The 21,951-nt window shown below is 56.8% G+C and overlaps 1 protein-coding gene and 1 non-coding gene across 13 annotated transcripts in view; one reads left to right on the top strand and one right to left on the bottom strand.

Moving 5' to 3' along the window:
- The window catches only part of KLC1 (kinesin light chain 1), a 42,301-nt gene that overhangs the window by 1,965 nt on the left and 18,385 nt on the right, over positions 1–21,951 (top strand). For all 12 annotated transcript variants that reach the window (XR_008556023.1, XR_008556024.1, XR_008556022.1 and 9 more), the window contains exons 2-11: positions 11,914–12,175; positions 13,808–14,038; positions 16,373–16,451; positions 16,897–17,122; positions 17,655–17,742; positions 18,207–18,308; positions 20,181–20,354; positions 20,447–20,546; positions 21,727–21,776; positions 21,847–21,914. Coding sequence is in view for 9 of the 12 variants with exons in the window: in XM_054715702.1 (XP_054571677.1) it covers positions 11,915–12,175; positions 13,808–14,038; positions 16,373–16,451; positions 16,897–17,122; positions 17,655–17,742; positions 18,207–18,308; positions 20,181–20,354; positions 20,447–20,546; positions 21,727–21,776; positions 21,847–21,914 (1,379 nt within the window). In the remaining 3 variants the exon portion in view is untranslated. The remainder of the gene's footprint in view (positions 1–11,913; positions 12,176–13,807; positions 14,039–16,372; positions 16,452–16,896; positions 17,123–17,654; positions 17,743–18,206; positions 18,309–20,180; positions 20,355–20,446; positions 20,547–21,726; positions 21,777–21,846; positions 21,915–21,951) is intronic.
- LOC114228803 (U4 spliceosomal RNA) lies at positions 3,442–3,576 on the bottom strand. The gene has a single exon (XR_003614925.2). It is a non-coding gene; the product is annotated as a U4 spliceosomal RNA (small nuclear RNA).

The raw sequence follows: 21,951 nt of genomic DNA, 5'->3' as shown, positions 1-21,951 counted from the left end.
GACATTCCGTAGTAAAGGTGGGAAGACATCTCGGGAGTGCCGCTCGGAGGGCACGGAGCATCTGGACTGAATGGCGGTAGGAAGCTGCCTCAGTGCGGCCAGAAGGCAGTGTGGCTCTCCACATGAACCGCCTTGAACAGTGTGTAAAAAGGAAACTAGAAACAGAGAAGTCACATGAAATGTAGGATTTGTATCGTCTGAAAACTAAGTGGAATCTGATAAGAAACCAGAACTTTAACAAAGTGATGAGTAATATCCTAAATAGAAGAACAGGAACATTTTAAGTGTCAGATTTGGGGGCATAAAATAGAAATGATTGGCATATCAAGATGGTGAGAACATGGTTCTGCATGTCTATTGAGAACCACCCGGACGGCAGGTGGGTGCTAATTAGCAGCTGGTGATGCAGAGATGAAGACGGTGGCCAGTGGCTGTCCTGGGAGCTGCAGCTGCAGGCGACAGGAATGGACTGCCCTGAGGAGGTGATTCCAGAGGAGGCTGGGAGAGGACAAACTGGCCACTTGAGGGTGGGGCTGGGGGTAGTGGTGCTGCATAGGGAGAGCTGGAGTGAGAGCTGGGGTGGGTGCTGGGTGAGAGCTGGGGTGAGAGCTGGGGTGGGAGCTGGGGTGAGAGCTGGGGTGGGTGCTGGGTGAGAGCTGGGGTGAGAGCTGGGGTGGGTGCTGGGTGAGAGCTGGGGTGGGAGCTGGGATGGGTGCTGGGGTGGGAGCTGGGTGAGTGAGATGGAAAGGTGAGGTTGGGACCAGCTTGAACAACAGGCGTGGGGGTGCTTTCATCCTGAGTGTGGGGAGGAGGGCCGGGGGATTCCAGGATGAGGTGACATTGAGAAGGAGCTTAGGTAGTGTGGCAGGTGCTTAGAACTGAGATGAGACCAGTCAGGGAGCCGTTAACCCCAGGTGAGGGCTGAGCAGAGAGGCAGTGCCGGAGGAGCAGAGGAGCAGGGGGCTGGAGTAGCCTTGATTTGGGGCTGGGTAGACGGGGTAAGGGTGGGGCTGCAGGCGGGCAGGAGGGGCGGGCAGCGTGGGCAGCCAGAGCGAACTGCTGAGACGTGGGTCCCCTCACTCTGCTGAATGTTCCCAAGGCCCTGTGAGCGCCCCGCCCGCCGGCCCTGCTGCCCCTGCCCTCAGTGAGGCGCACTCTCCGGGTGTGGTCCTCGCTGCCCCTCCTGAGCACTGCGCTTCCTGCTGCGCTGTCCCGTGTCCTTCATTATTTCCTTCCGGGCTTCTTGTCTGCCCCTCCCTCACCTCACGCTCCCCACCCGGTGGGTTTGTACCTATCGGAGGCACTGTCCGTGCCTGGCAGGGACCGGCTTAATAAACAGGTATTGAAGGAGAGCATCTAGTTAGAGGGACTTCCTGGTCTCTGCGGTGACTCGGTGACTCGGTGACTCGGGCTGGTGAGGCGGAGGGTCTTCGCACTTGGTTTGGTTAAGTCAGGTGTTCTGGGCGGCCGGTGTACCGGTGGGCAGTGGGAGGTGTGGGGCTGGAGATGAAGATTTGAGAGGTGCAGCATACTGGCTAAAGCCAGCTGCGTGTCCTTCACGGCCTCTTCTAGCGGCCTCACCCTCTCACCGTGGGCGTGGACGGAGTGGCCGGGAAGGGCAGCAGGGTGCGCCCTGGGAAACGGGAGGGCGGGGCTTGGTCACTGTCACATTGGTTCAGAGGTCAAGGAAGAGTTGGACAGAAAAGTCTGTTGGATTTGGCCTCTAGGAGGTTATTCATGACCTTCCAAATTTTTTCTGAGAATATTCCTTCCTGCGGAGGGAGGGCCAATTCCGAGAGCTGAGTGACAGTAGCACAGAGGACCCGGCCCTCTTTCCCAAGGCACCCTGCGCCAGTCTGCCCTGCAGCCCCCTGGCTGAGCGCTCTCAGATGAAAAATGAATCCTGATTTTGTTTTGTTTTAATTTTTGGAGGCAGATGGAAGCAGTTTGGACCTGTGCTTTTGAATGTCCCTGCCTCTGCAGTTTACTGTGCTACTGCTAATACCAGTAAAACTGATGAAGGTGAGGTTAGCACCATTCCAGGTAAGACTGGTGCTGTAACCACCTCCAGATATATATTTTTTAATTGGTTTTAAAGAGAGAAGAGAGAGAGGAAAACACTGACTTGTCCTACCCATCCATGCACTCATCGGTTGCTTCTTGTATGGGCCCTGACTGGGCATCAAACCAGAGACCTTGGTGCATCAGGGTGACCCTCCGGCAGGGCCCACCTCTCTTCTCCGTGGAGGAGACGTGGGGATAGAGAGGGCACGTTACTTAAGCCAGCAGGACCTGGCTGTGGGGCGGGCTTCGGACTCAAGTCTTTTACTTGCAACAGCCTTGTTATCACGAATCAGGATAATAATGCTAAGCTTGCCCTGGCCAGGTGTCTCCGTTGGTTGGCGAGTCATCCTGTATTCCAAAAAAGATTGTGGATGTTTATCTCTTTCTCCTTCTCCTCCTCCTCCTTCCCCCCCCTCCTCCCCCCTCCCCCTCCCCCCTTCCTTTCTCTCTCTCTCTCTCTCTCTCCCTCTCTCCCTCAATAACTAAATAACAATGCACACCCAGTGTCTGTGGGTGAGGGTCTGGCATGGCTTATCTGGACCCTCCAGAGCTCAGGGCTCTGGGCGCTCGGGGGGCTTGAGCGGCGTTTCTCCTCTAGAGCTCAGAGCAGCAGAATTCAGACCTTTTGGTTGAGGGGCTGGGTCCCGGTTTCCCTGCTGGCTGGCTGGCTCTCGGCTGGGGACTCCCTCAGGTCCTAGCCGGGGCCCCCCCTCTCCAAAGCGGTTGTGGGGAACCTCCTGCAGCCCGGCTTCCTCTCACTCTGAGTCTGACTTCCAGACCCAGATGGACAGGGCTCGTGTGATTAGGTCAGGGCCACCGGCTAACCCCCCTGTTTCACCGTCAGCTCATTTGGGACTTGAATTACATCTGCAGAATCCCTGCACTGCAGTCCCGAGATTAGTGGTTGGTTGAATGACTGGGAGAAGGTGTGGGTACACCAGGGGCTAAGAATCTTGGGGAGGCATCTTAATCTGCCTATCACATCTCAACTTTATTGTGTTCTCAAAACCAAACCATTCACAGCCATCTTTCAGTCAACATCCGGATAACAGTTTGAGTCCATACAGCATTAATATACAGCAGTTAGGAAATCTGCTTTAAAAATTGAAATATAATTTCTGTGCAGTGAAATACTAAGATTTTGAATATACTTTTCATTCCGTTTTGATTAATACACATCAAAATAGAGCCCAGCCCTAACTGGTTTGGCACAGTGGATAGAGTGTCGGCCTGTGAACCGAAGGGTCCCAGGTTCAATTCTAGTCAAGGGCACTTGCCTGGGTTGTGGGCTCGACCCCCAGTAGGGGGCATGCAGGAGGCAGCCAATCAATGATGATTCTCTCTCAGCATTGATGTTTCTATCTCTCTCCCTCTTCCTTCCTCTGTGAAATTAATAAAAATACATATTAAAAAAAGATTGTGAGACGGTAGTTTTTTTGTTTGTTTTTTTAATTAGCAATAATCGTGCCTCGGATAAACCTCATTGGCTGCGATACTGCCACTAGCAAAGCTGAGGCGGTAGTCTTTACTGAGTGACAATACACTTGAGTTTACTTTATAAACAGGTTTAAAAAAATAGAGCCCAGACGTGTGTAGGAGGCAACCAATCAGTATGTCTCTCTCACATCAATGTTTCTCTGTCTCTCCCCTTCCTTTCCACTCTAAAAATTAATGGAAAATATATCCTCAGGTGAGGATTAACAACAACAACAAATAGAGCCCAGGAAGTTCCCTTAAGCCCCTTGCCAGACACCATTATCCCCCGCAAGCAACTGTCCTGATTCCTGTGACCGCAGGTCAGTTCTGCCTGTTCCAGATTTCAGATGAATGATGTTAGGCAGTGTTTGTTTTTTGCATCCAGCTTCTGTCGCTCAGCGTAACATTGAACACCATCCCTGTTGTTGCAGGAGTCCCTGCAGTCTGCTCCTCCATTCCCGAGTGGGGCTGCCTGTGGACCCGCCGCAGTGGCCATTCCTCTCTACATGCCCTTCTGGGGGCGCGTTCTGTACGGGCTGGACGTGTCCTGGGGGGGGGGGGGGGCTGGGGGCTCAGGCTCGCTGCATGGCTGACGTTTCATGAACCCCCCCGGTTTTGCAAAGTGGCTGTGCCTTTGACTCCACTAGCAGTGAGCGCGAGTTCCTGTGGCTCCTGCCCTCCCCCCCGCCTCGTCTCCTGTTAACATCACTCGGCAGCCTGGCAGCGCTGGGCCTGAGCAGTGCCTCCTCCTCACGGCTCAGTGAGCGGGTCCCTGGACCAGCGGTGATGGGCGCTTCCGCCCTGCCTGCTGGCCTTTGGGCACCTGCTTTTGTGCAGTGTCTGTCCTAAGGGTTTTGCCCATTTGAAAAACTGGGTTCTTTGTCTTTTTATTGTTGAATGTTGGATTTTTAAAAATCCTCACCTGCAGATATTTTTTCCAGTTGATTTCTAGAGTGGAAGGGAGGGAGGGAGAAATATGTCAGCGTGAGGGAGACACTCATTGGTTGCCTCCCACGCATGCCCCTACCGGGCGGGGGGACCTGCAACCAAGGAACGTGCCCTTGACTGGGCATCGAACCACAGACCCTTCGGTCCCCTGGCCGACGCTCTAACCGCTGAGCTCTGGCCAGGGCGAGTGTGGGAATTTTTTTATATTTGGGTACAAGTCTTTGTCAGATACATACGTTGCAAATATCTTTCCCAATCTGTGGCTTAACTAATTTTTTTGACTGCCTTTTAAATTTTCTTTAAGGAAAGTAGAGGCTTTATTCATTTAGTCAAAGCTTGTCCCATCTTTTTTTTTATTTTTTATTTTTCTGCTTTCTCTCACCTAGTACTTTTAAAATTTGATCAAGTCCAGTGTATCAGTTTTTTTCTCTATGGTTCCTGTTTCCTGTTATGGTCTCTGTTCATGTTTTTTTTTAAAATTTTTTAAAAATATATTTTATTGTTTTACAGAGAGGAAGAGAGAGGGATAGAGATAGAAACATTGATGATAGAGGAACATCGATCAGCTGCCTCTTGCACAACCCCCTGGGGATGTGCCCGCAACCAAGGTACATGCCCATGACCAGAATCGAACCTGGGACCTTTCAGTCCGCAGGCCGAGCTCTATCCATTGAGCCAAACCGGTTTCGGCTCTGTTCATGTTTTTAAATAATTAGGAAATGTGTGCTGCCTTGGGAAAACGCACGATGTGAAGGTGTGAGTGAGAGGTGCCCCTCTCCCCCTTCCTCCCCTGCCCTCCCTCCCCGCCAGGAGAGCTGGGTTTCACAGCTGCTCTCTGTAGCGGCCTCCGGGTAGGAGGAAGGCACTCCACGCAGACGGGCCGTTGGTTGCCACTTACATACCAACTTCGCTTCGGCTAGGATGCTGCGCTGCTGGCATTTTTCATTGGGAAATAAACAGTTCTTCCCACGTCGGAGCACGTGCTCTCGACACGCAGCACGTGCTCTCGACACGCAGCACCTGTGTGTTCTCGCAGCACACTGGCCCACGAAGCTGTTTCCTCTCCGCCGTTCAACCTGGGACTGGTAGCGACATCGGCCTCGCTTGGCTCACGCACCCTTGTTTTAGGAGAAGTGGGTGCTCCTGGTTTCATGGAGCCCCTTCCCGCAGTGAATCATGCTTCCAGTTTGCACCTGCGAAGAGGGGCCTGTGTCTTCGGCAAATAAATGGCCTCAGTGCTCTGCCCAGGCCTCGCCAGGGCTCTGCCCAGAGGTGGGCGGCCTGGTCTGTTTTTTTAAATCCTCAGCGGAGGGCACCGTCCCAATAGAACTTTTCTTGTTTTGAGGCAAACCATCCAGAGACCCAATTTTCCACTTCTTTGTACGTTTTGAAGGGCAGCTCAGAAAGTGCGTGTGCCATCGATCGGAACAAGTGGTCATCTGAAGGAGCAAGGTCTGGTGAACACGGCGGGTGGGTTAATACTTCCCAGGCAAGATCTGTTAACGTGTCTTTAACTGGTTTTGAAGTGTGTGATGGTGCGTCATCATGAAGCAGAATTACTTTGCCGTGTCTTCTGGCCATTTCAGGTTCAAATTGATTATTTGTTGTCGGTAGCGATCAGTATTAACGGTTTCACCTGGTTTTAGAAGCTCATAATACACCACACCTTCCTGATCCCACCAAACGCAGAGCATGGTCTTCTTTCCGAAGGGATTTGGCCTTGCAGTCGATGTTGATGGTTGACCTGGATCAACCCATGATTCTGTGCGTTTGGGATTCTCAAAATAAATCTACTTTTCATCGCCAGTCACAATTCGATGCAAAAAAAAAAGACTTCCTTTCGTGCCGTTGAAGCAACGTTTTACTGATGACTTTCCGGTTTTCCATTTGTCTTTCGTTCAGTTGATGTGGCACCCATTTTCCTTCCTTTAAAATCTTTCCCATTGCTTGTAAATGATCGGAAATTGTTTGCTGAGCAACGTTTAATCTTTCTGCAAGTTGTTTTTGAGTTTGACACGCATCTTCATCCAATAATGCTTGTCATTGTTGGTCTTCAAACTTTTTCCGTTGACCTGGACGTTCTTTGTCTTTCACATCGAAATCATCACTTTCAAAGCGTTTAAACCAGCGCTCACAAGTATCTTGAGATGGAGCATGTTCGCCATAAGCTTCCCGGAGTATTCAGCAGCACTTTTCTTCAAAACAAAGTAACGAATTTAAACTTCCCGCAAATGCTCTTTTTTTTAAAAAAAAAAATATATTTTTATTGATTTTTTACAGAGAGGAAGGAAGAGGGATAGATAGCTAGAAACATGGATCAGCTGCCTCCTGCACACCCCCTGCCGGGGATGTGCCCGCAACCAAGGTACATGCCCTTGACCAGAATCGAACCTGGGACCCTTCAGTCTGCAGGCTTACGCTCTATCCACTGAGCCAAACCGGTTTTGGCTAAATGCTCTTTTTTTGGCACAAAATTTGACATTTTTAAGTGTAAAAATATCTATGATGTTAACACCTTCAGAAAATTTGACATATGAAGTTTTGAAGCTTGTTGTCAATACAACAAAATAGCATCATATCAAATCGCATATATATCAACATATGTGTAACTCCATCTATTGAAAAAATCCGCATTATTAACCGGTGCACCTAGTGTGGTTCACATATGAAAAGTGTACAGGGCTGTACCACTGTCCAGGTCCCGACATTTCATCAGCCTGGTAAGAACGCCGCACCCCTGCCCTCGCCCCCCGCCCGTGGCCCCACTGATCTACTTCCCGATTCTGCGGGCCGCAGGGAAGTGGAGTCCGCACCGTGGCCTTTGCCTGGCTTGGTCTAGGCGGCACAGTGTTGTCCGTGCTGTAGTGCGGATCAGTGTTCTGTTCCTTTTACATCCAGCTATCCCACTGTATGGCTGCCCCGTTTTGTTTATCCACTCACTCATCAGCGGATGGGCATTTGGGCCATTTCACGTTTTGGTGGTTATGAATAACGCCAAAACACTGGCGGGCAGGGTTCATGGTTGCCACCGTTTCATTTTTGGAGCATTTGTTTGCTAGTGCGTACGTAAGCATGTTTTCATTATTCTCGGATGTGTACCCAGGACGGAATTACCATACTTTCCGGCGTATAAGACGACTTTTTAACCCGGGAAAATCTTCTCCAAAGTCGGGGGTCTTATACGCCGGAAAATACGTATTTTCCGGTGTATAAGACCCCTGACTTTTGAGATTTTTCTGGGTTAAAAAGTCATCTTATACGCCGGAAAATACGGTAATGGCTCAGTCATCTAATTTTCCAAGGTTTGACCATTGTATCCTTTAATCCACAACACACTCTGTAATCTTGGGTTCCAAGATAAGCATGTCTTAGTCCAGGCGTCCTCAAACTATGGCCCGCGGGCCACATGCGGGTGTTTTTGCCGTTTTGTTTTTTTACTTCAAAATAAGATATGTGCAGTGTGCATAGGAATTTGTTCAGTTTTTTAAAACTATAGTCCGGCCCTCCAACGGTCTGAGGGACAGTGAACTGGCCCCCTGTTTAAAAAGTTTGAGGACCCCTGTCTTAGTCCATCCGGGCTGCTGTAACAGACCATCAGACATGGAGTTCGCACAGTTGTGGAGGCCGGGAAGTCCACGATGGTGGTGCTTGGCAGAGTCAGTGTCTGGTGAGGACCTGCTCTGGCTCAGACACCATCTTCTCGCTGCGTCCTCACGTGGCGGCAGGGGGAGGGGGAGTCTATGTGGCCTTTTACTAAAAGAGCACCAGTCCCATCCTAGCTGGTGTGGCTCAGTGGATAGAGCGTAGGCCTGCGGACGGAAGGTTTCTGGGTTCGATTCCAGTCAAAGGCACATGCCCAGGTTCTGGGCTCGGTCCCTAGAGGGGGGCCTGTAGGAGGCAGGCGACTGATGATTCTCTTTCATGATTGATGTTCCTATCTCTCCCTCTCCCTTCTCCGATATCAACTAAAAAAAAGTATATACACACACACACACACACACACACACACACATATATATATAAAGAGCGCTAATCCCATTCATGAGGGCTCCTCTCATGACCTCCCAAAGGCCCACCTACCTCCTCCTCCATCACCTTTGGCGTCAGGTGCCATTCAGACCATGGACTGAGTGCTGACTTCCCTGAATAAACTTGGGTTGTTTTCTGCAGGCGCATTAGGGGCTCTTTGCTTTCCCACGCCGCCCAGAGCTCCCCGGGCCGTGGTGATGTGCAGAGGGGGCCGGGCCGTGGCGGTGTGCAGAGGGGGCCGGGCCGTGGCCGTGTGCAGAGGTGGCGGCCGTGGCCATGTGCAGAGGTGGCGGCCGTGGCGGTGTGCAGAGGGGGCCGGGCCGTGGCGGTGTGCAGAGGGGGCGGCCGTGGCGGTGTGCAGAGGGGGCGGCCGTGGCGGTGTGCAGAGGTGGCGGCCGTGGCGGTGTGCAGAGGGGGCCGGGCCGGGGCGGTGTGCAGAGGTGGCGGCCGTGGCGGTGTGCAGAGGTGGCGGCCGTGGCGGTGTGCAGAGGTGGCGGCCGTGGCGGTGTGCAGAGGGGGCCGGGCCGGGGCGGTGTGCAGAGGTGGCGGCCGTGGCGGTGTGCAGAGGGGGCCGGGCCGTGGCGGTGTGCAGAGGGGGCCGGGCCGGGGCGGTGTGCAGAGGGGGCCGGGCCGGGGCGGTGTGCAGAGGGGGCCGGGCCGGGGCGGTGTGCAGAGGGGGCCGGGCCGGGGCGGTGTGCAGAGGTGGCGGCCGTGGCGGTGTGCAGAGGGGGCCGGGCCGTGGCGGTGTGCAGAGGGGGCCGGGCCGGGGCGGTGTGCAGAGGTGGCGGGCTGCTGGCTGCAGGGCTTCCCACTGTGCAGCTCGGCGCCTCTTGGAAAAGCGTCTCGGACGCCATGGCCCACCCTGCTTTCTCCACTTCCCTTGGCTGTGTCTGTAGGAAGTACACTTCCCAGGCAAGAGCGGGCAGCATAGCCGTTTCTTCCTCGGCTGTCCTCTCTGCATCCACATCCTCTCTTGAAAAGTTGGTATGTAAGGGCCCGGGCCAGGCCGCTCAGTGGGTTAGAGTCGTCCCGATGCGCCAGGGATGCAGGTTTGACCCCTGATCAGGGCACACACAAGAAACAACCAGTGAATGCATACACAAGTGGAGCACCAAATCGATGTCCTCCCCTCTCCCCCTTCCTCTCGCTCTCTTTAAAAATCAGTAAAATAAAAAAAGGGATATATAAGTCACACAGCATGATAAAGTGACCCAGGGGATGCTCTTTCCTTCTCTGGCCTTTGCTCTCTTTTTGTTAATTTTTGAGAGAGGAGGACGGTTGTGGTAAGTAAAATTTGTCAGATTGTTGAAAATTGTATCACCTGCTAATTAGTGTTTGATTGTGTGAGGGGACGCTTATGAGTGATCAGGTGGAGGATGGGACGTGGGATCATCCATGACGGTGACCTGGTCCCCGTGGGACAGAGTAGTCTCCAAGGCGGGCGGGCGGGAGAAGCTGGCAGTCGTGCTTGAAGCTTTCCCTGGTAAGGCGTCAGCGGGTCAGCGTTGCTGTGCTCGTCTGGGTGTTAGGTTGGTCTGTCTGAATGTGGCAGACGTGTCACCTCTTCCTGTGTGTGAGGGTGGAAGGGTTCCTTTGCCTGCCCTCCAGACAGCCCGGCCAGGTGTTTCTCTGTGTTCTTGTTGGTGAGCTATGAGAGGCACAGGCGTGTGTGCCCCGTGCGCACGCGCACTCGTTGTGTGGCCAGACTCACAGCAGGGCGGCGAGAGCGTAGATTCTGTTCCTCTTCTGCCCAAGTCCGTCTCCCCTCCCCCCCTCGGCCCCCCCACGGAGGTCTGTCGCTGTGCCTTTCGCTCTCGGAGTGGAGTGCGTGCTATCAGCCTGCCCTCTGCGCCTGCGTGTCCCTGAGGCAGCCCTGGTCAGGCCTCACCTAGGCAGCCCTGCTCTGCGAGTGGGGAAGGAGCTAAGGCGGCATCACTTGGGAACTGTGCTGAGAAGGTCGCTGCCGGCGGTGGGGAGGGCGCCTGGCTTCGCTTCCTCCTCCCTCTGGGCACCGCTGAGTCCTGTTCACTGGACACCAGGCCTCCGTCGGCCGGCGCGCGTGCGCTTAGCAGTGACCGCGTGACAGTCCGAGAGGGTCGCGCAGGACAGGACACTCGAGGCCCTGCTCTCCTGGGGCTGGCAGTGCCCTTGAGAGCCGTGAGCTCAGTAAGGCCTCCCAAACGGCCCTGCCTTTGAAAAAATTACTGATTTTAGAGAGAGACAGAGAGAGAGGAGGAGGAGGAAAGGAGAGAAGCGTGGACTCATTTCACCCGTCCGTGCAGTCATGGGTGCCCTTGTATGTGCCCTTGTGTGTGCCTGCAGCCTAGGCCTATCAGGATGACTCGAACCAGCGGAGCCGAGCTGCCGGCCAGGCAGCCGCCTTCAGTGGAGCTTGTGTCTCGGAGGTGAGGCTGGGCAGGCACCCGCGGTTCTGAGGAAGCCACCCCACAGGCCTCCCACCTCAGCTCATCCCTCTCCTCTCTCCGCGGTCTTCGCCCTGCGTGCTGGCAGTTCCCGGGCACAGCCCTGCACAGGGCCGGCGGGGGAGGGCTCGCTCGGGCGCAGCAGGCATTGCTGCGTTGCTGCCACTGGTTCAGTGCCCCTCCCCTCCCTTCCTTCTCTCACTGCCCGGTTTCACACCTGCCCTGCCCGGGGCTGCTCTACCCCAGGGGGCGTGTCGCGCCCCCCCCAGCCACCCTCCTCCGCTCCTGAATTTTTTAAAAAAAATTTATTTTAGAGAGAGAGGAAGGAAGAGAGAGAGAAACATCGATGTGAGAGAGAAACATTGATCGATTTTCTCCCCTATATGCACCCTGATTGGGGACTGAACCCGCAACCTGGGCGTGTGCCCTGACCAGGAATTGAACCAGCGAGCTTCCGGTGCATGGGCTGACACCCAGCCGAGTGAGCCACCTCTTGTCACCCACCTGCCTGGGCTCCGAGGCTCGGCCCTTCCCCCCCCGCAGTGCTCCGAGCTCCTCTGCTGGCGCCTTCTTCCAGCCTGAGCGCCTCAGGGCACCTGGTCAACAAGCAGAGGACCCACTCCCCTCCTGCATTCCGTCAGGAAAAATAAGACTTGCAGACGCTCCGAGAACATTGTGTTCACTGAGGCTGTGTGTTTGGGAAGTGCCATTGGGGTGTTTTGTTGCTTGTAATCTTTGGCATTAGTTTCTGTTGCTGCCATTCTTTCCATTAAAAAATTCAGTCATAAGCCAGGAAAGTAATTAAACTGATCTGCCAGGGAAAAGCAGAACCAGTATAGAAGATTAAATCAGATACACAGACTTGGTATTCGCCTACAAAGATATTAATTTACAGTCTTCGCACAGTATCTTCTTAGGTATGTAATGTACATTGGACCTCGGCGAGAGGCCTGATTTTTGTCTTCCGTTCCAGAATGTATGACAACATGTCCACGATGGTGTACGTGAAGGAGGACAGGCTGGAGAAGCTCACGCAGGACGAGATCATTTCCAAGACAAAGCAAGTGATCCAGGGGCTGGAGGCGCTCAAGAACGAGCACAACTCCATCCTGCAGAGCCTGCTCGAGACGCTGAAGTGTCTGAAGAAGGATGACGAGAGCAACCTGGTGGAGGAGAAGTCCAACATGATCCGCAAGTCCCTGGAGATGCTGGAGCTGGGCCTGAGCGAGGCGCAGGTAGAAGCACGGGCTGCGGCATGGCAGAGCGGGCGGGCGGGCTCATGGCCCTCACTAACCAGAATGAAGGTCCTTATAGAGTCACAGAGGGTTGGTTATGCGTGTTACATACATGACAGCTGATTAGGGCATGTCTACATTTTAAAAAGCAGGGCCAACGTGTCCTTTGGGACTGGATTTGGCTGCACACATCAGAAAACAGAAACAGTGGCTTACATCGCATAGACTGTAAAACCAGCCCAGAGTACTGTCCCAGCCAGGGTCCGCGGCTGCCGGTCACCAGGGACCCCAGGCCCTGCCTGTCTCCCGGACCAGGACAGCCCCCAGGCAGCCAGGGCCCCGCCCCGCTCTAGCGCCCGCCAGGAGGCAGGAAGGGCGCCGCCTTGCTTCCTAGAGCTCGCAGAGCGCCCTGTTCCCCTCGCTGCGGGACGCTCCGTGGCCACGCCACGTGGGGGAGGCTGGGAGTGCCATCTTGCCCCGTACAGTGCCAGGCTCTAGCAGGAAGGAGGGAGCCTGGCTGTCGGCCGGCAGCTGCTGGCCTCTGCGGCCCCAGACAGGGCTGTGTACATCTGACCAGCCTTGGTTCTGTCGTGCCGGCGTAGACGGGAGACAGGAGCGTGCCGTGCCCCTCGCCCCTAACTGGGCTTTGCCCACACACTTTAGGTAAAACTGGGCACTTCCTGGCTTTCTTCCTGTTGGTGGGACTGGAGCAGCTGCGCTGCCGCTCACCGGCTCCTGCTGCCGTGGAGGCGCTCCCTCCACACCATGCCGCCCTCGCCCTCGCGGGGCCCTTCCCCCTGACCCTGCTCGGCGCCAGGGAAAGAACGTGAACTTGTTCAGTTGCTGCGAAGCCATTGTGTTGCCAGTTCTGTTGTTGAAAAGTGATGTGAACATGAGCTTCCTCTTTAGTTTGGCAGATGTTGGTTAGGAAGGAAGAAAAAGCTCGCCTCTGGATTTCAGCTCTCACACTGAGGAGGGTAAGGAAGAGGGCAGGGCAGGTGGCAGGTCTGAAGAGCACAGCCCGAGGCCAGGACCCAGCTTTCTCTTGGGCTCCGTTGCCAGGGGCGCGCAGCCGCTCCGTCCCCGACGCTGCTCAGGGCCCGCAGGCACCGTCCTGGGCAGCCCCTCGCTAGGACTGACGGTGCTCAGGAGAGCGCCAGCGCCCCTGACCCGTGATGCCCGCGGCAAAGATGCCTTCCCTTCCCGTGGCACCTGGAAGATCTGCCTGCCCTCCCTTCCCCTCCGCCGCCCAGCCCCTCCCAGAGTGACCACACTCGGCACACTTCTGCGTCAGGCACACAGTGTCACGTGGGGGCACGGTCGCGAGAAATTGCGTTGGAGCCGACCTGATGGAAAGTAAAAAATGCATTTTTATCAGAAGAGTAGCTGTGCGTCCATTGCTAGTCCACTTGAGATGCTCTCAAACAAAGCACATGTCTATTTTCTGTACATGTTCTGGGCACGTGCTACTCCTGCGTGTCCCGTGTGTGGCCTGTGACCGAGGTGGACACGGGAGTCCTGGCACGGTGCACATCGTGCTTGGGGACGAGTTGCAGGTGGAAGCCGCAGCACGGGGCCGGGTGGAGGGAGGCGGGGCTGGGACCTCTGCCGCAGCCCGTGCCCTGTCTGCAGGTCATGATGGCCCTGTCCAACCACCTGAACGCCGTGGAGTCGGAGAAGCAGAAGCTGCGTGCGCAGGTCCGCCGCCTGTGCCAGGAGAACCAGTGGCTGCGGGATGAGCTGGCCAACACGCAGCAGAAGCTGCAGAAGAGCGAGCAGGCCGTGGCCCAGCTGGAGGAGGAGAAGAAACACCTGGAGTTCATGAATCAGCTAAAACAATACGACGACGACATCTCTCCGTCTGTGAGTGGCTCCGGAGGAGCGTGGTGCTGGTTGTCCCATGGGATGTGCGAGGGGCTGCAGCTCAGGGGCCAGGGTCTCCCCTCCAGGGATGCACTGAGCAAGATCGCGGGTTGCGGTCCTGGGACTGAGTCCCTAGGCAAGTCATAGTCATTCTCTTTTTAAAATTTTTTAATTTTGTTTTTGAACTTCTTTTTAGTTTTGTTTTTTTTTCTTGAGAGAGGAAGGGAGAGGGAGAGAGAGAGAAACATTGATGTGAGAGCAAAACATTGATCAGCCACCTCCCACACATCCCCCACCAGGGATCCAGCCCACAACATGGGCATGCGCCCTGACCAGGAATCGAACTAGCAACCCTTTGGTGCACAGGACGACACCTAGCCAACAGCCACACTGGCCAGGGCCTTTTTCTTTTCATTCTCACCCAAGGATATGTTTTCATTGATTCTGGGGCAGGGGGAGAAGGGAGAGAGGGAGAGAGAAACATTCATCTTTTGCCTCACATGTGTGCCCTGACGGGATTGAACCCACAACCTGGGTATGTGCCTTAACCAGGAATCAAGTCCACGACCCTGACCCTTCAGTGCAAGGGATGATGCTCCAACCACTGGACCACCCGGCCAGGGCCATAGAAGCTCTCTTTGCCGTATTCTTTGCATGTGTGTTTAGAGGAAGGGTCAGGAATGTAAGAATATTGTAACTACCAGGTCCACGGCAGAGGCAGCCTTGCCTGTGACGGGTCTGCCCGGCTGCGGTCTGGCGCCCATGTCCGCCATGCGCTGGACTCCAGGCCCACAGCCACCGTCCGGGCCCTGACCAGAGTCGGGCTGACGGGCGGATGGTGCTGTGGGCCTGACTTTCCCTGCGGAGCCTGCCCTGCCCCAGGACACGTGGCTCTCCCGCTGCCTTCTGCTCCCTCGAGGCCCTGCCCGCTCTCCTTGCGGTGTCCGGCATGTTGCGGTTCTCCAAGGAGCTCAGCTTCCCCCTTTTTCTGTCTGTGGATGTTGATCCCAGTCTGGACTATTTTTCATCCAGTATTACTTCTGATTCAGGTAACTTAAAGGAAACACACCCCTTTTAGATTTTAGATTCACAGAAGAGTTGAAAAGATGGAAAGAGAATCCCACCTGCCCTTTACCCAGTGTCCCCCCCGTCAGCGCCTCACGTGCCTGTAGTGCGTGTCGCAGCGAGCGCAGCCACCGTAACAGCTGCGGTGGGCTCGTGGTTAAAGAAGCAGACACTTGTCCTTGTGGGTTCTGAGGCCGCCATCTGAGCCTCGGCCGCAGTTCAGGGGTAAAGCTGAGACAGGCCGGCTGCAGGTTCTTCCCTGCACGCAGCCCTTGTTCCCCGTCCCAGTCCGTCCTTCCTGCCCAGGCCCGTCCTGAGTCTGCCCTGCATTTGAGCGCCCACTTTTATTTTATTTTATTATTTTTTATTTTTTTGAGCTCCCATTTTTCATTGCCCACCTGGTACTGGGCCTGTTCACTACATAATCTGTGACCAGTGTGTCCCACACGTGTGTCTTCAGTCTGAACCCTCGTCCTAAGCAAACAAACATTACCCAGTGTCAGCTCGGGCTGCCACACAAAATACCGCCGCCGGGGTGGCTCGGACCACAGACACTTCTCCCGTCCTGGAGGCTGGAGCCCGAGATCGGGCACACGCAGGACGTGTCTGGTGAGGACTCTCTTCCTGGCTTGCAGACAGCGACCTGCTCGCTGGGTCCTCACGGGGTGGGGTGGGGGTGAGAGAGAACACGCTCTGGTGTCTCCTCTTTTTAGGGCACGAGTCCCACCACAAAGGCCTCCCTCACACTGAGTCACACTCTGCAGCTGGAGGCGGCCCAGTGCTCCCGGCCTGCGGGGACATCGCCCCAGGTCTGCGGCATGCAGCCATGTGGCGCTTCACGTGTTCACCTGAGTGGTTTTCAAGTAGGATTTATTTCAAGTGAGAGTTTCCCTGCTCTGTTTGAACTTCCTCAGAACCCAGACAGATAGTGGATAATCCTGTGTTTGGTCTAAAAAATGGACCATCTTTTCTAAGGTTTTTTAAAAAATACATTTGTATTGATTTAAGAGAAGAACGGAGAGGGGGAGAGAGAGAGAGACATCAATGATGAGAATCATGGATCGGCTGCCTCCTGCACGCCCCCCACTAGGGGTCGAGCCTGCACCCCAGTCATGTGCCCTGACCAGGAATTGAACTGTGACCTCCTGGTTCCTAGGTCGATGCTCAGCCACAGCCCCGCGGGCCGGGCTCTGAGGGTTTTAATTAAAACGGCTGTGGCCGAGGTGTTAGAGCCCTTGTAAGCGGAGGCCGTTCTGGGTTGGTTTCCAGGAGGACAAAGACACCGATTCCACCAAAGAGCCTCTGGACGACCTCTTCCCGAACGACGACGACGACCCCGGCCAAGGAAGTACGTGGGCGGGTTGGATGCCGCACGCAGCCGAGGGAGGTGGTCTGTGCGTGGGACGTGACTGCGGTGACTCGTGGGCATCTTGGTGGCGCAGCCGCCTCGCAGGAGCACGTGCACGCTCGGATCGCGCATTTCCCCAGAGTTTCAGAGTTCTCTTGTTGGGATGCAGCCGAGTTAGGCCAGCCCCTCGGCATGGGCAGGCACAGCAGTTCAGCGGGGGTCCGGTTCTTCGGAGAGGGAAGGCCAGGGCTGTCTGCCTGGGCCGAGGGCATCCTGTTGCGGGGTGTGTGTGTGTGTGTGTGTGTGTTGGGGGTTGTGTCCAGGGAGTGCCGGACAGGTTTCCATGGGGGGGGAGGGCATGTGCCGACCGACCGGGGCCAAGGCCGGAGGGGAGTTGAATCGGTGCCTGGGGACTGTGCGCCGCTGACGCGGACCCTCTCTGCAGTCCAGCAGCAGCACAGCAGCGCCGCGGCGGCCGCGCAGCAGGGCGGCTATGAGATCCCAGCGCGCCTGCGCACCCTGCACAACCTGGTCATCCAGTACGCCTCGCAGGGGCGCTACGAGGTGGCCGTGCCCCTGTGCAAGCAGGCCCTGGAGGACCTGGAGAAGACCTCCGGCCACGACCACCCGGACGTGGCCACCATGCTCAACATCCTGGCCTTGGTGTACAGGCTAGTACCCCCTCTGCCCTTCACGTTCTCCAATTCAACAAACCTTTTTTTTAATGATTCCAGAGGGGGGGAGAGAGTGAGAGGGATAGAAACATCCATGATGAGAGAGACTTACTGATTGGCTGCCTCTTGCATGCCCCCTACTGGGGATCGAGCCCGAAAACTGGGCATGTGTCCCTGACCCGGAATCGAACCGGAGACCTCTTGGTTCCTAGGTCGACGCTCAACCACTGAGCCACACAGGCCGGGCTCAACAAACAGTTTTTGAGACCCACGTACATATAAGACCTGGGGTTGGTTTCTGTGTGGCCCTCGGGATGAACACGGAGCTCCTGTTCTCAAGGGGAGTTCAGCTTCTCTCTGCTACATGGCCCTGGGCAGGCTGTTGTCCAGAGCCGCCGCTGCTCTGCGCCTCCGCTGCTCCTCTTGCTAGTGGAGTGGTGATCGTCCCCGCTCGCAGCGCCAAGGGAAGGGCTGAGGGGGTGACGCCTGGCCCGCCTGGCAGACAACACTGCCACGTGCTTCATTTTAGAGACCAGAATAAGTACAAGGATGCCGCCAACCTGCTGAACGACGCCTTGGCCATCCGCGAGAAGACGCTGGGCAAAGACCACCCCGCGGTGAGTGGGCCTCACCTTCCACTCCTCCTGGGTTCTTGGTTTCCCTGCTGTCTCCGCCCGACTCACGTCCCATTGAACCCGCAGGGAAGGTGAGCTGCCTTTCCACTAGATGGCACAGGTAGGCCTCCGCCCGCGCCCGCCCCGCCCCGCGCCCGCGGGGACTGGCACAGCAAGGCCGGGCACGCACTCGTCCCTCCCAATGGAGCACGCGCTGTAGTTCTGGATCCTGAATCGAATCGCATGTACCTGTGTAAATTCTCCCGCAGAATTGGCGTCCTTTCCTCATCCGCTCCCATTGGCACACAGGCCTGTGAGATTTGTAAAAATCAAGACCCCCGATGCTGATTGGGTGCTCTGTGTGCTCTCTGTTCCGGGGACTCGCGCTCTTGCTTTTGATGGACCTCGCCGTCCCTGACCCCTGAGCACGCGGCTCGTGCTCACCCTCTCGCCACCCCCCGTTGCAGGTGGCAGCCACTCTGAACAACCTCGCGGTGCTTTACGGCAAGAGAGGGAAGTACAAGGAGGCGGAGCCGCTGTGCAAAAGAGCCCTGGAGATCCGAGAGAAGGTGCGGCCCGCGGGGCGCCTTAATTGCGTAGTTACCTCACTTTCATTCAGCGAGCTAACTGCGTTGGGTGCCGTGGCTAAGAGGGTCACGTAGGTTTCGGTGTGAGTTCGGGCTTTTAGGGGACTTCGGTTTCACCGTTTGACAGAGGACCACTGAGGGGGGCACTGACCGTTTACCAGCCAGGTGGGCCACCCTCAGGGACGCGGCTGCCCTGCAGTCGGGTGTGCAGGGCGGGGCGGGGCCGTGTCCCTCGCCGCTGCGGGGGCCAGGAGTGTCCTCGGGACTGGACGTTCATTCGACCGCGGGCATGTGCCTGCCCGGAAGAGAATAGCCACCAAATAGGCTTCTGCAGCTTTAAAAGGGAGCGTTCTTTCCAGGCCGGGGGACGGACTCCGCTGTCGATGAGGTCAGCGGACGTCTCCCCGCTGCGGCGTTGGTGCTAATGGTGCTGAAGGGCGGGTGTGTGCCTTCAGCCGGCTCGGCGGGCTGTGCTCAGGGTTAGACGCAGCGCCAGCCGAGCGGGGGGTGGCCGGGACGCTTAGCTGGTTTCCTGGGGAAGGGGAACGAGCTGCTCGTCCTCACGGCCCCGGTGAGACGTCATGCTGCCGCCTCCTGTCCGTCCACAGCAGGCCCTGCTCGGCGGGACGGGTTGGAACCGGAGGACAGGACGGAATGGGCATTGCAGGCTTGGTCGGTGCCTCGCAGATCCGCGCACACGTGCTTGCCCTTCCGGTCACGCACTCGGGAAATGCTCCGGAGGGCGGGGCCTCTGCTCGGGGGAGTGGGTGACTCAACAGATCAGGAGCACAGCCCCTTCCCCAGAGCACGGGCCGCGAGACAGGACCCGGGAACGCAGGGTTCTGTTCGCTGGCCTCTGGGTTAGAGCCGGGAGCGTTGAGAGCGGGGCTCCTCCAGGGTCTGGGGGCATTGGGGACGCTGCCCACAGGCGGGAGGTTTGAGCTGAGCCTGCAGTAGCTGCGTGCAGGGGCCCAGCAGGAGAGGAAGGAGTGTGGGAAGGGATGGGGAGGCCGCGTGCCTCCTGGGACGCCTAGGTGAAGGCACAGATTGAGAGAGCGAATCGAATCGAATCGCTTGCTGCAGTGTGAGTCCTCCAGCAGGGGCTGCAATGCGGAGGAGAACTGGCGTCCCTGGGGCCTGCGCTTTAGTGGGGGAGAGCTGTGAGGAAAGATGAGCTGGATAAGTAAGGGAGCTTCAGGTAGTGATGCCTGCAAAGAAAGAAAACGAGGTCATGTGCTTCTGAGCTAACTGGTGGGCTGGGCTGAGGTCTCCTTAAATTGGATGGGGGGAGTCCCACCCGAGGGGCCTGGAGAGCGACCTGGGGTGAGCAGCTGGTGGGGGAGGAGCGTCGGCATCTGGGAGGGGGGAGTGGCGGTGCCGATGGGGGTGGAAACCTGAGGGAAGGGGTTGGGGTGATTGCAGGGGTCCTGGGTCTGCACGTGAGGGCGGGCTGGCGGGCTGGCTGGGCGGCATTGGGCGGAAGCCTGGCCGTTCCTGGGAGGTTGGTTGCATAGGAAGGCGTCAGACCGGGCTGGCCAAGTTTGGGCTGTTCCAGGACTTGGCAGTCATAGTCGCATTGGCTTTAGGAAAGCCCGTTTCCTCCTCAAAATGCGCATGACGTTCCCACCACGTAGAATCTGTGTTGTCAGGATGAAGGAAGCTAAAACATGTAAAGGAACCAGCCTCTCCCCGCCCCCTCAGAAGAGCCCCCCACGTTCCGGCTGAGTTACTGTTATCACGGGCCCGGGAGCCGCTCAGCAGCGCAGCCTGGAAGGGAGGCCTCGTGTGGACACGGGGGCAGCGCCTGGCGTGGTGAGCCAGGGCGGAGGTGCTGACGCCGTGTTTTGTTCTCAGGTTTTGGGCAAGGACCACCCGGACGTGGCCAAGCAGTTGAATAACTTGGCCTTGCTGTGCCAGAACCAGGGCAAGTACGAGGAGGTGGAGTATTACTACCAGAGGGCCCTCGAGATCTACCAGACCAAGCTGGGGCCCGACGACCCCAACGTGGCCAAGACCAAGAATAACCTGGTAGGTGGGCGGGGACGCAGCGCAGCGGACTGTCCCGAGGAGCGCGTGCGCATTCGCGTGGGAGGATGCTGAGCTCCTCCTCTTCCTTCAAGGCCTCCTGCTACCTGAAGCAAGGGAAGTTCAAGCAAGCAGAGACCCTGTACAAGGAGATCCTCACGCGTGCGCACGAGCGGGAGTTTGGTTCTGTGGACGGTAAGGTGCCCTCGTTCTGAGCGGGTGCTGCCGCCGGCGCCTGGCAGTCCTGATGCCAGCCTGCACTTGGTAACACCCACGTGGGCACGGCAGTTCCAAGATGAGCTGACTGACTGTTAGGAGTGATTCTCCAGACGCTCAGAGGGGGCGGCACAGCTGTGCTCGCGGCACGTTTGTTCATCTCCCGGTGACACGTGGACACGCCTGCTCAGCCGGCCTCTCTCAGCTCCGGGGGTGATGGCCCCCTGCCTCAGCTTTGCACGCTGTCCTCCCCAGAGTCCATGCCTGGTTCAGGCACAGCCTAGATGCACCAACACTAGAAAAACCTCCCTGGAGTTATTCATGCTTTCTAGAATGTTCTCACGGTGCTGGTGGGGACCTGCCAAAGTGCACGTTCTTCACCGGCCAGGCCTGCCGGCTCCCTGACTCCGGGAGCCCAGGCCTGGCCCCGCCACACCCTAGCATCGTGGGCGCTCGGGCCGTTCTGGAGGGAATGCTGTCGGTCCTAGTGGCTCCGGGAACCACGGGGGACGCGAGGCACTTGCTTCCCTTCGCCAGGCGCGCGCTGGCGTCTGGAGGGGGTGATGCTGCTTGTTGTTAGGCTTGTTGGCTGCGTGGTTGCACAGATTTTAAAGCTCCCGAGTGCTGTGTGCCGATTCCAGCATTGAAATTCAGGTTCATGACGGCCCTCGCTGGTGTGGCTCAATGGATAGAGCAGACTGAAGGGTCCCGGGTTCAATCCCTGTCAGGGCACAGGCCCAGGTTGTGGGCTCGATCCATCCCCAGTGTGGGGCGTGCAGGAGGCCGCTGATCAATGATTCTCTCTCATCACTGATGTTTCTCCCTTCTCTCTCTCCCTTCCTCTCTGAAACCAATAAAAACATATAAATAAAAGTTTCATGATGGGAACCCTCACGGGTGTTGGGTTTGCTGACACCTCCCAGGTCTGGTACGTTTCCTCCCGCACCTTCTGTCCCCCACGCCGCACGAGCCGGCCACCTCCTGCGAGCTCGTGGCGGTCCTGTCCTCCAGGGTCCTCCGTGGGCACGGCCCCCGTCCACGCGGGGGAAGTCACCCCTGAGGAGGATCGTAGAACGACCGGGGCCTTGCAGTCCCTGGAGCGTGACCACTCCTCCCGGGCTGTCCCGCTCCAGCTCACAGTGTTGTTTTTCTCCCTCAGACGAAAACAAGCCCATCTGGATGCACGCGGAGGAGAGGGAGGAGTGCAAAGTGAGTTCCGTCCCAGGGCTGCCGCGGGCTCGGGGCTGCCGGGGTCGCTCACCGCCCTCTCGTCCTCTAGGGGAAGCAGAAGGACGGGCCGTCGTTTGGAGAGTATGGCGGCTGGTACAAGGCCTGCAAGGTGGACAGGTGTGTCTGATTCCCTGCTAACAAGCTGAGGACGGGG

This window comes from Eptesicus fuscus, chromosome 5 (assembly GCF_027574615.1).
Source record: "Eptesicus fuscus isolate TK198812 chromosome 5, DD_ASM_mEF_20220401, whole genome shotgun sequence".
Taxonomy (NCBI): domain Eukaryota; kingdom Metazoa; phylum Chordata; class Mammalia; order Chiroptera; family Vespertilionidae; genus Eptesicus; species Eptesicus fuscus.
The sequence above is the reverse complement of the archived record's forward strand: the minus strand, read 5'-3'. Positions and strand labels throughout refer to the sequence as shown.